Source organism: Desmodus rotundus, chromosome 12 (assembly GCF_022682495.2).
Source record: "Desmodus rotundus isolate HL8 chromosome 12, HLdesRot8A.1, whole genome shotgun sequence".
NCBI classification, from domain to species: Eukaryota; Metazoa; Chordata; class Mammalia; order Chiroptera; family Phyllostomidae; genus Desmodus; species Desmodus rotundus.
The window spans coordinates 76,476,167-76,492,350 of NC_071398.1; the positions used below are offsets into that span (position 1 = coordinate 76,476,167).

The window sequence follows — 16,184 nt, forward strand, 5'->3', positions numbered from 1 at the left end:
AAACAGTATGGAATTTCCTCAGAAAACTAAAACTGGATCTGCCTTTTGACCCTGCAATTCCACTGCTAAAATTAGATCTTAAGAACCCTGAAACACCAATCTGAGAGAACCTATGCACACCAATGTTCATAGCAGCACAATTTACAATAGCCAAGTACTGGTGGCAACCTAAGTGCCCATCAGTAAATCAATGGGTAAAAAACTATGGTACATTTTCATAATGGAATTCTATGCAGCAGACAGAAAGAAGGAGCTTATATCCTTTGCAACAGCATGGATGGACCTGGAGAGCATTATGCTAAGTGAAATAAGCCAGGTGGTGAAAGACAAATACCATATGATCTCACCTTTAACAGGAACCTAATCAACAAAACAAACAAGCAAGCAAAATATAACCAAAGACATTGACATTTAGAACAGGCTGACAGTGACCAGAAGGGAGAGGGGAGGGGATTATAGAGGAAAAGGGTGAAGGGTTTGTCGGAACAATTATAAAGGACACATGGACAATAATGGGGGGTGGGGTGGGGGGGTGGAAACAGAAGGGGGGTGTGGAGTGCTGGGGTTAGGGTGGGGTTGTGGGAAAAGGCAGAGAACTGTACTTGAATAGCAATAAAATTGGGGGGGGGAGAAGTAAGCAGGAGCCTGTCATAGAAGGATTTTTGGAACTGGTAATAGCTTGGGAACTTGTTCTATATATTATGGGGAGCTATGGACAGTTCCGACTTAATTTACATTTGTGTAATCACTCATACACTGTGAGAATAGACTAAAGACATACAAGAGAAGCAGGAGAATATTAGTGTAAGTTTATTCTGAAAGAGTGAGTATGATCAAGGCTCCAGTTAAGCTGTGAAGGGGCCAAATTTCAGTATAAAGTACTTGAACAACAATAAAATAATTAAAAAATAAAATTTGAAAGTATAATACAAACTACTTACAGATCAGATATAAAATATAAAAGAAAAACAGGAGTTAAGTGTAACTCCTAGATTTTTGTCAATAGCAACTGGAAAAATGGTGGTAACATTTACAAAAAGGGAGAAATCATGGTGATAAATTGGTTAAGTTTTGTAGTGTTGGGGTACACTTGGAAGATCAAAGGATCTGTTTGATATGTTGATTTAAGAAGCTTATTAGACAGCTGAATGGCAGTTGAATACATGGTGTTCAAATGAAAGGTCAAATTTGGAGAAATAAGCTTGATTTTAAGTATTTTAAGCTTAATGTGGCAGGTATAATTACCAAATTGTATAATTTGGGAAGGGAATATGAATAGAAAAGAGAAGTCTAGGGAGCAACCTTAAGCAAGTGAAACACTTTGAGATCAGTAAATAAGCAGGTATTGAGTTAGAAAGAAAACCAAAAGAATATAGTATTCCAGAATCTAATTTAAAATGTATATCCAGAAGAGGGAGTGATGAACTGTGTCAGATACTCCTGAGAGGTCAAATAAAATAAGAACTGAAAAGTAATCCTGATGAGGCAACATAGAGGTGGTTGATGATGTAAGCAAGAGCAGTTTTAATGGTGTGGGGGGAATTAAACATTTATTTAAGTAGGTTTAAGGAAGGATATAGAAGTTTAAAAACCTAGAACAGTTTAGCAGTATCCAGGAGTTAGAAATGAGGGACTTTGGGCTATAAAGGGAGGGCATAAGAAAATTATTTTTTCTTTATTTTTATTGTTTACACAATAACAAAGGTCCCCACTCACCCCCACCTTTGTCTACCTACCCGTTTACCTCATCCCCAGTTCTCTGTCTGTCACCACACTGTTGTCTCTGTCTACGGGTTATGCATTTTTGTTCTTTGGCTAATCCCTTCACCTGCTTTCATCCAGTTTCTTCTTTCACCTTCCCTATGATAGCTAGCTGTCAGCCATTCCATGTATCCATGCCTCTGTTTCTATTTTGTTCATCAGTTTATTTTGTTCATTAGATTCCATATATAAGTGAGATTATATGGTATTTGTCTTTCAATGACTGTTTTTTTTCACTTAGCATAATAATATCCAGGTCAATTGAAATGATGATAATGTTCTGTGTTTTGATTGTGCTGGTGGTCACATGACACAAAAACTTTGTCAAAAATTGTAGACAGTGTTTCCAAAAAGTGAAATTTACTGTAATATGAGTTAAAAATAAAATGTTTAAAAAGTATAAAATGATATGAAATAAAAGAGACAGAAGAATGGTGGAGCAAATGGAGGAAACAATCAGGTCACATTTCTATTATTTTAGGATAAAATATATTATAGCATGCCTACACACTTATGAGAATAACACAGATGGAGAAACTTTTTGATGATGGAGCAAAGTTTTTGAGAAATAAAAAGAATTTGGCACCCAATGCACAAGTGGAGAGTCCTGTCTTTGATAAGATGAGGGACAATTTATTAATGATGGGGGGGAAAGCAGCGTACATAAATATAGAGAAGTCTGAGTCAATAGATACAGCAGTAGAATGAGGAAATTTTCTTCTGAGTGGTTTTATTTTCTCAGTGAAATATGAATCACAATTATAAATTAGGAATAAAAAAGGAGAAATTTGAGGAAAGGAGAAGGTATGAAATAGTGGTTATCAAGAATGGGAGAACATTGATTATGAAAGTATAAGAGGATTGCCTGGCATTGCTGATTGTTGGTTCTGCATTAAAAGGAAAATGAGTCAGCGGGATTGTGCCTTCTGTTTAAAATCACATTAAGCTGCTTAGGCACAGGTGTGAACCATGAAAAAAAAGGGTGTTAATCAGGAGATCATTGTGGGGGAAGAGAGATGAAGGTGTATCCAAAGGAGTATTGCGATGGACTACAGAATCTAAGCCAATTACTGTGAGAAGGAAGGATGTAGAGAGTAGTAACTGACAATGGAAAAAATAATCCTGGGCAGTTGAATACATGTTGGAGATGGAGCATTAGAGAACATCAGCTGGGGATAAAGTGTATTAAGTATATGTGTGTGTGGAGGGTGATGCTGAAAACATGCTGGAAATAGGAAAGCTGTAGGTAATGTTCTAGCATTTGATGTTAGGAATGAGGTATCATGAAAAGATAAAAAAAAACAAACCAGTGTTGACAGTAAGAAGGGCAAAGCCCCCTTCAACTCTGAGCCCCCAGTTGAAAGTAGAGAGCTGAGCATTCCTGAGCATAGCCAAGTCGAAAATTACTCCTCAAAGTCCCACAGCTCTTCAAGAGTCAGAACCCCAGTGTGATAGAATCCCATACTCTGTTCTGAGTTGTCCTACTCACCACAGATCAACAGCAAGAGCTTCAGCAGCATGAGGACAAGGTCAGGGACTCGAGATGCTCTCTCATCAAAAAAAGAATTCACCTCAGAATAAAGAAGCAGTGGTTTTTAAGAGGTTTGAGGAAGTCAGGATTAGAAGTCACCCTGAAGCACAAGTTTACAGAAATAGAGGAAGGAACAAGAGCCCTCTAATGGCCAATTTCTATTTTCTTTCTTGTAGAGGCTGATAAATTTAAAGATACTTCTTTTTATAGTTTAATTTAATTTCCATAATTTGAAGATAATGCAAATTAATATATCAGGTCCTTCCCTAAGAACTCAGGCATCTCAAAGGAAGTTTCCTAAAGACAGTTTCTAATTTTGATGATGTGTGTCAGGCTATGGTCCTCTAGCAATTAAAGTTGCATGTTTTCACCTTTGATAAGGATGTATCCCTCAGTACATCCTTTCATTTTTCAGAAGCCTCTAATGGTAGTCACATTTCATTAAGCCAGATACTGATGCGCTGTCACCCAGGTTATGTATAGTGTCTGACATTGTTGCATGTGATGATGTATACGTGGTCAAGTTATTCCTAAAATACAAGCTTCCATATATAAACTTCCAGTGTAGGAATAAGGAAGCATGAAACAGCTGAAAAAGAAAATCATGGAAAATCACAATCTAGGGGATTTTTGGAAATGGAATACTGGAAATAAACACGTGCAAATTAGCTTCTGGCATTAGGGGAGAATTCACCATTATCACTAACTCTGAGCACTTGTGATTTTGCCCCTCCTTTCATCATAGATCATGATATCTATAATCCCTGTCATTGTTTCCCTTAACACATTGAGGCCACCAGTTCTTGGTACTTGGACTCAATGTGTAATTCAGATTATAAATTAGAAGAGAATAAGGAATCTTAATATTGAACATTTTTAACCTTTTATAATGTAGGATTAAGAAGAACCAGACAATGTGTGGAAACTAAACTATCAGGAAATACAAGAAGATACTATATAGTAATCACATCCAAGTCCAAATAAAAAGATTGAGAAAAGAAACAAGTGGCCAATGATCCGCAAAAAATAAATAAATAAATAAGTGGAGGAAAGAAGTAGCACACCAAAAGCCTGAAGGAAATTTTCAAAGACATGTGCCACAATTTTGTTTTTTGACTTGGGAAGAAAGTCTGTGTTTGCATGAGTTTCCCTAGTTTAAAATTTTAGTAATTTTATGAAACATCAAGAGCTGCAGCAGCATGAGAAACAATATATTGATGATAGGGGGAGAAAAGCCAAAATATATAAGTATAGAGAAGTCTGAGTTGATAGATACAGCAGGAGAATGAGGAAATTTTCTTTCCTCATTATATAAATGAAAAAATGTTTGCTTTGAGAAATGTGGAATCCTCCAAATTCATCATGTACATATATGTAGCTGTGTTTTTGCATACACTGTGCTGTTTTATACCACTTTCCTGTGCTATGTGTGAGCCTTTACAATTTCTTCAGATTAAAATATTTTCATTCCTTCATCAGCAGTTTGCTGTGCATTATTTTTTAGACTTTCATACTTTTATTTTTATAACATAGTAATTGATAAATGTATATTAATACATGCAACATGAATCTAAATTACTAAAAACTAGATTAAATAAAAAACAATGAACCAACCCATTAAGATTCTAATGAGGAAAATGGGGATAAGATCTGATTCAGGAGGTGGTGAGTGAAAGGGTGCAGCACTGATTAGGAGAGGAATGTGAAATAATTTTATCACTAGGGCTTCACAATCAGGATAAGAATTTTCTCAAGACAGTGGACCTGGAACTTCTATTCAGAAATCAGCACCTTTTGCTCCATGGACCAGTGATGAGGGCAGATAACTGATCAGAACTAAGATACAAGAGTGTGGAGAATAAAGCAGCATATCATGATGCAGAGAAGAAATCTACACTGGTCACAAGCCCTATCAAACAATCTTGGGTTTGCATTCTGTATGGGGAAGCTATAGTAATTAGCTTTTATGTGTCAAATTGACTGGGTCATGATACCCAGATATGTTGTCCAATAACAGAATCTTCACCCCAGTGTTCATAGCAGCACAATTTACAATAGCCAAGTACTGGAAGCAACCTAAGTGCCCATCAGTAAATGAGTGGGTCAAAAAAACATGGTACATTTACACAATGGAATTCCATGCAGCAGAGAGAAAGAAGGAGCTTCTACCCTTTGCAACAGCATGGATGGAACTGGAGAGCATTTTGCTAAGTGAAATAAGCCAGGTAGTGAGGGACAAGTACCACATGGTCTCACCTTAAACTGGAACCTAATCAACAAAAGAAAAAAAGCAAACAAAATATAACCAGAGACATTGAAATTAAGAACAATCTGACAGTAACTAGAGGGGAGGAGAGAGGAGATAATGGGGGGAAGGGTTTTCAGGAACTACTATAAAGGACACATGGACAAAACCAAGGGGAAGAGTGGAAGCAAGGGAGGGAGGTGGGTTTGGCTGGGGTGGGGGTGAGTGGTGGGGAGAAAATGCAGGCAACTGTAATTGAACAACAATAAAAATAATTTAAAATTTTTTTAAAGAATCTTCATTCACATATATTATGGATTAAAAAAAGGTGGATTGCAGAGAAAAAACTTCTAAGTACTGTAATAAGTTGGATTACTCTCCCAATTATTATAATACTTGTTCAATTATCCTTTGGGAGGTGTGAATGTCCCTGATTCACTAGATTTTAGATTTTGGTTGACTATGTGACATGCTTTGGTAAATGAGATGTAAGTGTAAAAGTATTTGCTGAATCCAAGCAGACATTAACTGTAGTTGCATGATTTGACTTTGATGTTCCTTCAACCCACTTATCCAGAATGAGAAGAAAGAGAAAACAAATGCAACCTACAGCCTAAAGGCAAGCCAAGCTGTGGCCAGCTGAGCCCAGCATATCCTTGGTTGACATTGCAGTCCTCAACATAGAAAAGAAATAAAAATTTACATTGTTAGCCATGAGACTTTTTTTAAGTTTTATTTTTTATTGTTTATTCTAATGTATTGTCCCAATTTTAACCCTTAGCCCCCACCCCACTCAACCCACCTCTCCCTGCCTCAGTCAATCCCCACTCCATTATCCATGTCTGTAGGTCATTTATACATGTTTTTGACTAATCCCCTCCTTTCCTTCTGCCATTCCTCCCTCCCTTCTCACCTTGTACATTTGTCAATCTGTTCTACGTCTCTGGTTATATTTTGCACACTAATTTATTTTGTTCATTAGGTTCCAGTTATAAGTGAAATCATATGGTATGTCTTTCACTGACTGGCTTATTTCACTTACCATAAAAGTCTCCATGTTCATCCATGCTGTCACAAAAGGTAGGATTCCTTCTGTTTGCTATTTAATACTCCATTGTGTAAATGTACCACAGCTTGTTTATCCACTCACCTACTGATGGGCACTTAGGCTGTTTCCAACATTTTGCTATTGCAGTGTTGCTATGAAAATATGGGTGCATAAGTTCTTTTGAATTGATACTTCAGAATTCTTAGGATATATCCCCACTGGTGGAATTGCTGGGTCATAAGGCAGTTCCATTTTTAGTGTCTGAGGAAATTCCATACTTTTTCCACAGTGGGTATACTTGTCTGCATTCTCACCAACAGTGTACTAGGGTTCCCTTTTTTCCACATCCTTCCCAACACTTGTTTGTTGATTTATTAATGATAGACATTATGACTGATATGAGGTGATATCTCATTGTTTTAATTTGCATGTCTCTTATGGCTAGTGATGTTGAGCATTTATTTCATATGTTTATGGTCCATCTGTATGTCCTCCTTGGAGAAATGTGTCTTTAGGTCCCTTGCTCATTTTTTAATAGAATTGTTGGTTTTCCTGGTGTTAGTCTTATGAGTTCTTTATATATTATAAAACCCTTGTCCAAAGTATCATTGGCAAATATGTTCTCCCATACACTCTGTTCCCTTTTCATTTTGGTGATGGTTTCTTTAGCTATGCAGAAGCTTTTCAATTTGATGAGATCCTATTTGTTTATTTTTTTTCCTTTATATCCTATGCCTTAGGAGATTTATCAGCAAAAATATTGTTATGTGGGATGTCTGAAATTTTACTGCCTATGTTTTCTGCCAGGACTTTTATGGTATCACAACTTATATTTAAGCCTTTTATCCATTTTGAGTTTATTCCAGTGTATGGTATAAGTTGGTGGTCTAATTTCAATTTTTTTTTTTTTGCGTGTACCAGTCCAGTTCTCCTAACACCATTTGTTGAAGAGACTGTTTTTACTCTATTGTATGCTCCTGTCCCCTTTGTCAAATATTAATTGACCATAGAGACATGGGTTTATTTCTGGGCTCTCTATTCTCTCCAATTGGTCTAGATGCCTGTTCTTATGCCAGTACCAGACTGTCTTGATTACAGTAGACTTGTAGCAAGTTTGATATCAAGTACTGTGATCCCTCCACCAACTTTCTTATTTTTCCTCAGGATTGCTGAGGTTATTCAGGGTCCTTTATTGTTCCATATACATTTTTGAAATATTTGTCCTAGATTTGTGAAATATGACATTCGTATTTTAATAAGAATTGCATTGAATCTCCAGATTGCCTTGGGTAGTATGGACATTTTAATGATGCTTACTTTTCCAAACCATGAACACGATACATCCTTCCATTTATTTGTATCTTCCTCAATTTATTTCTTCAGTGTTCTATAGTTTTCCAAGCCCTATAGTCTACACATACACACACATACACACATTACTCAACCTAATAATTTAATTCTGCAAAGTAACAAGATATAAATTCAATATTCAGAAATTGATGGCATTTTTGCATACCCACAATGAATTATCAGTAAGAAAAATATCTTTTCTAAGAAAAATAAAGTACCTAGGAATAAATTTAACCAAGGATGTAAAAGACCTATACTCAGAAAACTATAGAGCCATGAGACCTTAATGTGGTTTGTTACCATAGCAAAAGCTAATACAGTAGCACAAAAAATGTGTGACTGGCTATTAACATGAATAATCACTTTCTTCTGTTTACAAAAAAAAGAGACAATTTCTTTGCATACCTAGGAAGAAAATTATCAAACAGATGTGACAGATTTGATTGATAAGTTTAGGAAAAGGAATTGAGCGTTCTTTTGGTGCTACCCTGGAAACTGCCAGGCTTCAGCATGCTCTAATCTGTCATCATCCACACAAAAGTGGTCTGCTGCAAAAGCACATGGTTGCCCTGATTGCCTGTGTTTGGAATAGTAAATCTGCTAAGTATAGCATTGGGTTATGAGAACCCACTGAGGTCACACCACTGTCACTTCCTCTACAGTAATTTTTTTATTGTTGTTCTATTACAGTTGTCCCAATTTTTCCACCATTGCTCACCCCTACCTTGTGCACCCCACCACTCTCACAGTCAATCCCCACCCTGTTGTCCATGTCCATGGGTCCTTTATACATGTTCCTTGACTAGACCCTTCCTCTTCTTTCCCCCGATAGCTCCCTCCCCCTTCCCCTCTGGTCACTGTAAGTCAGTTCTATTTTGCCCCTTTTTTGTTTTGTTCATTAGGTTCTACCTACAGTTGAGATCATATGGTATTTGTCTTTACCACCTGGCTAATTTCACTTAGCATAATTCTCTAGTTCCATACATGTTGTTGTGATGGGTAAAAAATCCTTCTTTCTTGCTGATGCATAGTATTCCATTGTGTAAATGTACCACTGTTTTTGATCCACTCATTTACTGATGGGCACTTTCTTTATTTCCAGCACTTGGCTATTGTAAATTGTGCAGCTATGAACATTGGGGTGTATAGGTTATTCTGAATTGGTGTTTCAGGATTCTTGAGGTACAATCCCAGTAGTGTGGTCACTGGATCCAAAGGTAGTTCCATTTTTAAGTTCTTGAGGAATTTCCATACTGTTTTCCACAGTGTCTGCACCAGTCTGCATTCCCACAAACAGTACACTAGGATTCCCTTTTCTCTGAGTCCTTGTGTTTGTTGATTTGTTAATGATGACCACTCTGACCATTGTGAAGTGGTATGTCATTGTGGTTTAATTTGAATCTCTATGATGGGTAATGATGTTGAACATTCCTTCATATGTCCCCTCTGTATGTCCTCCTTGGAGAAGTGTCTGTTCAGGTCCTTTGCTCATTTTTTAAATTGGATTATTTGACTTTCTTGGGTGGAGTCATGGGAGTTCTTTATATATTTTGGAGATCAAACCCTTATCCAAGGTATCATTGGCAAATATGTTTTCCCATGCAGCTGGATCCCTTTACATTATTCTGATGTGGTCTTTGGCCATGAAAAAGATTTTAATTTGATGTAATCTCATTTGTTCATTCTTTCCTTATATCCCTTGCCATAGGAGTTTTACCACCAAAGATATTGCTGCACAGGATATCTGACTTATGCTGTTTATGTTTTCTTCTAGAACTTATATGGTGTCACGACTTATATTTAAGTCTTTTATCCTTCTTGAGTTTATTTTGGTGTATGGCATAAGTTAATGATCTAGTTTCACTTTGTTCTGCATGTATTTGTTCAGATTTCCCAACACTTTTATTTATTTTAAATATTTTTTCTTGTTGTTCAAGTACAGTTTTCCTCCGCCTTTTCCCCACACCCCTACTCACCAACCCAGCTCTCCCTACCTCCCTCCTCTGCTTCCACCCCCCTTGTTATTGTCCATGTACCCTTTATAATTGTTCCGACAAACCCTTCACCAATTTCCTCTACAATCACCTCCCCTCTCCCTTCTGATCACTGTCAGCCTGTTCTCAATTTCGACGTCTCTGGTTATATTTTGCTTGCTTGTTTGTTTTATTGATTAGGTTCCACATAGACGTGAGATTATATGGTATTTGTCTCTACCACCTGGCTTATTTCACTTAGCATAATAGTTTCCATTTCAATCCAAGCTGTCACAAAGGGTATAAGCTCCGTCTTTCTCTCTTCTGCATAGAATTCCATTGTGTAAATGTACCATAGTTTTTGGATCCACTCATTTGCTTATGGGCACTTAGGTCGCTTCCAGTACTTGGCTATTGTAAATTGTGCTGTTATGAACATTGGGGTGCATAGGTTCTTTTAGATTGGTGTTTCAGCATTCTTAGAATATAATCCCAGCAGTGGAATTACTGGGTAAAAGGGTAGTTCCATTTTTACTTTTCTGAGGAAATTCCATACTGTTTTCCACAGTGGCCTCACCAGTCTGCATTCCCACCAACAGTGCACTAGGGTTCCCTTTTGTCCACATCCTCCCCAACATTTGTTTGTTGATTTGTTTCTGTTGGCCACTCTGACCACTGTGAGATGGCACTTCGTTGTGGTTTTAATTTGCATCTCTCTGATGGCTAGTGATGCTGAGCATCTTTTCATATGTCTCTGGGCCCTCTGTATGTCTTCCTTGGAGAAGTGTCTGTTCAAGTCCTTTGCCCATTTTTTAATTGGGAATTTTGTCTTCCTAGAGTGGAGTCCTGTAAGTTCTTTGTATATTTTGGAGATCAGATCCTTGTCTGAGGTATCATTGGCAAATATGTTTTCCCATACTGTTGGGTCTCTTTTCATTTTAATGCTGTTTCCTTTAGCTATGTAGAAGCTTTTTATTTTGATGAGGTCCCATTTGTTTATTCTTTCCTTTATGTCTCTTGCTTTAGGAGACGTGTCTGTGAACATGTTGCTGCGTGGAATGTCTGAGATTTCCCTGCCAATGTTTTCCTCTAGGACTTTTGTGGTGTTACACCTTATATTTAAGTCTTTTACCCACCTTGAATTTATTTTTGTGTATGGTGTAAGTTAGAGCTTCAGTTTCATTTTTTTTGCATGTACCTGTCCAGATCTCTCCACACCATTTGTTGAAGAGGCTGTTTTTTCTCCATTTTATGCTACTGCCTCCTTTGTCAAATAGTAATTGACCATAAAGACTTGGGTTTCGGAAGGGGAACCAAGATGGCGGCGTAGGTAGACATACTGTGCCTCCTCCCACAACCAGAACTGACAGAGAATCAAACAGCAAGGGGGACCAACACCAAGAAAATAGAAAATAAACATTCATCCAGACTGGTAGGAGGGGCAGAGATGGGCACCGGGGTGGAGAGGACTTGCGTGGCTGTGGCGGGACTGAGACTGGCGGAGTGTGGGACAAATGGTGCAGGCAGTCCAAGCACTAGCAGACCCTGCGGCCCCACATTGGCACAGATAAACCGAGACGGCCGGACTCAGAGTGGAGGAGAGTGGGGCAGGCAGAGTGGCGGGTAGCACCCTGCGGCACCACATTCGCCCACAGATAAACCGGACAAACGGCGGGCAGCGAAGCAGACCATGCAGCCCAGGGCTCCAGCTCGGGGAAATAAAGCCTCAAACCTCTGATTGAAAGCACCCATGGGGGTTGGGGCGGCAGCAGGAGAGACTCCCAGCCTCACAGGAGAGGTTGTTGGAGAGACCCACAGGAGCCTAGAGTGTGCACAGGCCCACTTACTCGGGAACCAGCACCAGAGTGGCCCAGTTTGATTGTGGGTAGCGGAATGAAATATTGAAATCCGGAGGAGAGTGAGGCAGGCGCCATTGCTCCCTCTCGGCCCCTCCCCCACATACAGTGTCACAGCGGAACAACCAGCATTACCCCGCCCTGTGAACACCTAAGGCTCCGCCCCTTAAAGTAACAGACGCGCCAAGACAAACAAAAAAAAAATGGCCCAAATGACAGAACACTTCAAAGCTCCAGAAAAAATACAACTAAGCGACGAAGAGATAGCCAACCTATCGGATGCACAGTTCAAAGCACTGGTTATCAATATGCTCACAGACTTGGTTGAATCTGTTCGAAAAACAGATGAAAAAATGAAGCCTATGCTAAGAGAAACAAAGGAAAATGTACAGGGAACCAATAGTGATGTGAAGGAAACTGGGACTCAAATCAATGGTATGGACCATAAGGAAGAAACAAACATCCAACCAGAAAAGAATGAAGAAACAAGAACTTGGAAAAATGAGGAGAGGCTTAGGAACCTCCAGGACACCTTGAAACGTTCCAACATCCGAATTATAGGGGTGCCAGAAGGAGAAGAGAAAGAACAAAAAATTGAAAACTTATTTGAACAAATAATGGAGAACTTCCCCAGTCTGGCAAAGGAAATAGACTTCCGGGAAGTCCAGGAAGCTCAGAGAGTCCCAAAGAAGCTGGACCCAAGGAGGAACACAACAAGGCACATCATAATTACATTACCCAAGATTAAACGCAAGGACCTACATCCAAGATTATTGTATCCAGCAAAGCTATCATTTAGAATGGAAGGGAAGATAAAGTGCTTCTCACATAAGGTCAAGTTAAAGAAGCTCATCATCACCAAGCCCTTATTATATGAAAGGTTAAAGGGAGTTACCTAAGAAAAAGAAGATCAAAAATATGAACAGTAAAAATGACAGCAAACTCACAGTTATTAACGACCACACATAAAACAAAAATGAGAGCAAACTAGGCAAACAACTAGAACATGAGGGTTGTCAATAAGGGAGTGGGAGGGGGAGAGGGGGGTAAAGATACAGAGAATAAGTAGCAGAGATGATAGGTGGCAAATAGACAGGGGGAGGGTAAAAATAGTGTAGGAAATGTAGAAGCCAAAGAACTTATAAGTATGACCCATGGACATGAACTATGGGGGGGGAACGTGGGAGTGAGGGGGGTGGGCAGGATGGAGTGGAGTGGGGGGGGGAATGGGACAACTGTAATAGCATAATCAATAAATATATTTAAAAAAAAGACTTGGGTTTCTTTCTGGGCTCTCAGTTCTGCTCCATTGGTCTATGTGCCTGTTTCTATGCCAGTACCAGGCTTTTTTGATTACAGTGGCCTTGTAATATAGTTTGATATCAGGTATTGTGATCCCTCCTGCTTTGTTCTTCTTTCTCAAAATTGCTGCAGCTATTCAGGGTCGTATATGGTTCCATATGAATTTCTGAAATGTTTGTTCTATATCTGTGAAATATGTCAGGGTACTTTAATAGGGATTGCACTGAATCTATAAATCGCTTTGGGTGGTATGGCCATTCTGATGATGTTAATTCTTCCAATGCATGAGCATGGTACATGCTTCCATTTGTTTGTGTCTTCCTTAATTTCTTTCTTCAATGTTGTGTAGTTTTCTGAGTACAGGTCTTTTACCTCCTTGGTTAGGTTTATTCCTAGGTACTTTATTTTTCTTGTTGCTATATCAAATGGGATTTTTTTCCTGATTACTCTTTCTGCCGTTTCATTGTTGGTATACAGGAATGCCTTTGATTTCTGAGTATTGACTTTGTATCCAGCTGTTTTGCCAAATTCATTTACTAGGTCACGTAGTTTTTTGGTGGAGTCTATAGGATTTTCCATGTACACTATCATGTCATCTGCAAACAGTGACAGTTTCATTTCCTCCTTTCCAGTTTGGATGCCTTTTATTTCTTTTTCTTGTCTGATTGCTGTGGCTAGGACCTCCAATACTATGTTGAATAGGAGTGGTGAGAGAGGACATCCTTGTCTTGTTCCTGATCTGAGTGGGAAAGCTCTAAGTTTTTGTCCATTGAGTATGATGGTGGCTGTCAGTCTCTCAATTATGGCCTTTATTATGTTGAGGAGTACTCCCTCTATTCCCACTTTGCTGAGTGTTTTATCAGAAATGGGGGTGGTACCTTATCAAGTGTTTTTTCCACATCTATTGATATGATTATGTGGTTTTTCTCTTTGATTTTGTTTATGTGGTGTATTATGTTATTGATTTGCAAATATTGTACCATCTTTGCATCCCTGGGATGAATCCCACTTGGTCATGGTGTATGATCTTTTTAATGTATTGCTGGATGCGGTTTGCCAATATTTTGTTGAGAAATTTAGTGTCCATGTTCATCAGCGTTATTAGCCTGAAGTTTTCTTTCTTTGTTATGTCTTTATCTGGTTTGGGGATCAGGATGATGCTGGCTTCATAAAACGCATTTGGGAGTCTTCCATCTTCTTGAATTTTTTGAAATAATCTGTGGAGGATGGGGGTTATCTCTCCCTTAAATGCTCTGTAGAATTCTCCTGTGAAACCATCTGCTCCAGAGCTTTTGTGTGGCGGACGCTTTTTGATTAGTGTTTCAATTTCATCAGGTATTATTGGTCTGTTCAGGCTTTCTGCTTCTTCTTCATTGAGTTTTGGAAGGTTATGTTTTTCTAGAATACTGTCCATTTCAGCTCTAGGTTTTCACATTTCTTGGCATATAGTTCTTTTTAGTAATTTCTTACAATCCTTTGTATTTCAGTGGTATCAGTTGTAGTCTCTCCTCTTTCATTTCTGATTGTGTTTATTTGGGTCTTCTCTCTTTTATTCTTGATGAGCCTGCTTAAAGGCTTATGGATTTTGTTTATCTTTTAAAAAACAAGCTCCTGGATTCATTGATCCTTACAATTGTACTTCTAGTCTCTATGTCATTTAATTCTGCTCTGATCTTGGTTATTTCCTTCCTTCTACTTGCTCTGGGCTGTCTTTGTTGTTGTTCCTCGAGTTCTTGTAGGTGTGGGGTTAGGTTGTTTGTTTGAAATGTTTCTATGTTTTTAAGGTAGGCCCGTATTGCTATGAACTTCCCTCTCAGGACTGCCTTTGCTGTGTCCCATAGGTTTTGGATTGTTGTGAGTTCATTTCATTTGTTTCCAGAAACATTTTGATTTCTTCCCTAATCTCATTTTTCACCCATTGATTGTTTAATAGCATGCTATTCAATCTCCATGTTTTTGAGTGTTTGGGGTTTTTTTCCTTGAGATTTGTTTCTAGTTTCAGTCCCTTGTGGTCAGACAAAATTCTTGATATGATTTCAATTTTCTTGAACTTGTTGAGGTTTTTGTGTTCTATCATGTAGTCTATCTTTGAAAATGTTCCATGTGCATTTGAAAAGAATGTGTATTTTGCTTCTTTGGGATGAAAGCGCTATATATATCAGTTAAGTACATTTCATCTAGGTGTTGTTCAATGACACAATATCTCTCTTGATATTTTGTTTGGAAGATCTGTCCATCTTTGACAGTGGGGTGTTAAATTCCCCTACTATAATTTTGTTGCTGTCAATATCTTTGTTGAAGTCCTCCAAGATTTTCTTTATGTATTTGGGTGCTCCTATGTTGGGAGTATATATGTTTACAATGTTGATAGCTTCTTGGTGGATTCTTCCTTTGAGTATTATGAAGTGACCTTCTCGGTCTCTCTTTATGGCCCTTCTTTTGAAGTCTATTTTGTCTGATATGAGTGTTGCTACCCCTGCTTTTTTTTCCTGTCCATTTGCTTGGAAAACTTGTTTCCAGCCCATCCCTGTCAGTGTGTGTAGGTCTTTTGTCCTGAGGTGGGTCTCTTGTAGGCAGCATATGTGTGGTTCATGCTTTCTTATCCAGTCAGCTATTCTATGTCTTTTGATTGGAACATTTAATCCATTTATACTTAAGGTTATTATTGATAGGTACTTATTCATTGCTGATTTTTTGTACCTGTGTTCCTCTTTCTCTCTCTTTTCCTTCCTTTCCTAAAGTAGCCCCTTTAGCATCTCTTGCAGAGCTGGTTTGGTGGAGGTATATTCTTTTAGATTTCTTTTGTCTGGGAAACTCCTTATTTGGCCTTCTATCTTCTTTGAGAGCCTTGCTGGGTAAAGTAGTCTTGGTTGCAGGCCTCTGGTTCTCATTACTTGGAATATTTTTTGCCATTCTCTTCTAGCTTGGAGCCTTTCCATTGAGAAGTCAGCTGCTAACCTTATTGGGGCTCCCTTGTGTGTTATTTCCTGTTTCTCCCTTGCTACCTTTAAGATCCTCTCTTTGTCTTGGAATTTTGCCATTTTAATTATTATGTGTCTTGAAGTGGGCCTCTTTGAGTTCCTCTTGATTGGGACTGTCTGTGATTCCTGGATTTGTG

The 16,184-nt window shown here is 38.4% G+C and overlaps 1 protein-coding gene across 2 annotated transcripts in view; it reads right to left on the reverse strand.

Annotated features, from left to right (window-relative positions):
- LOC112315745 (Fc receptor-like protein 1) overlaps positions 1-16,184 on the reverse strand; it is a 78,762-nt gene that overhangs the window by 16,770 nt on the left and 45,808 nt on the right. The window contains exon 4 of one of the 2 annotated variants that reach the window (XM_053915244.1): positions 3,251-3,332. The exons of the other annotated variant lie outside the window; for it this stretch is intronic. Within the exon in view, the coding sequence (XP_053771219.1) occupies positions 3,251-3,281 (31 nt within the window). The 5' untranslated portion in view covers positions 3,282-3,332. The remainder of the gene's footprint in view (positions 1-3,250; positions 3,333-16,184) is intronic. 2 annotated transcript variants of the gene reach the window in all.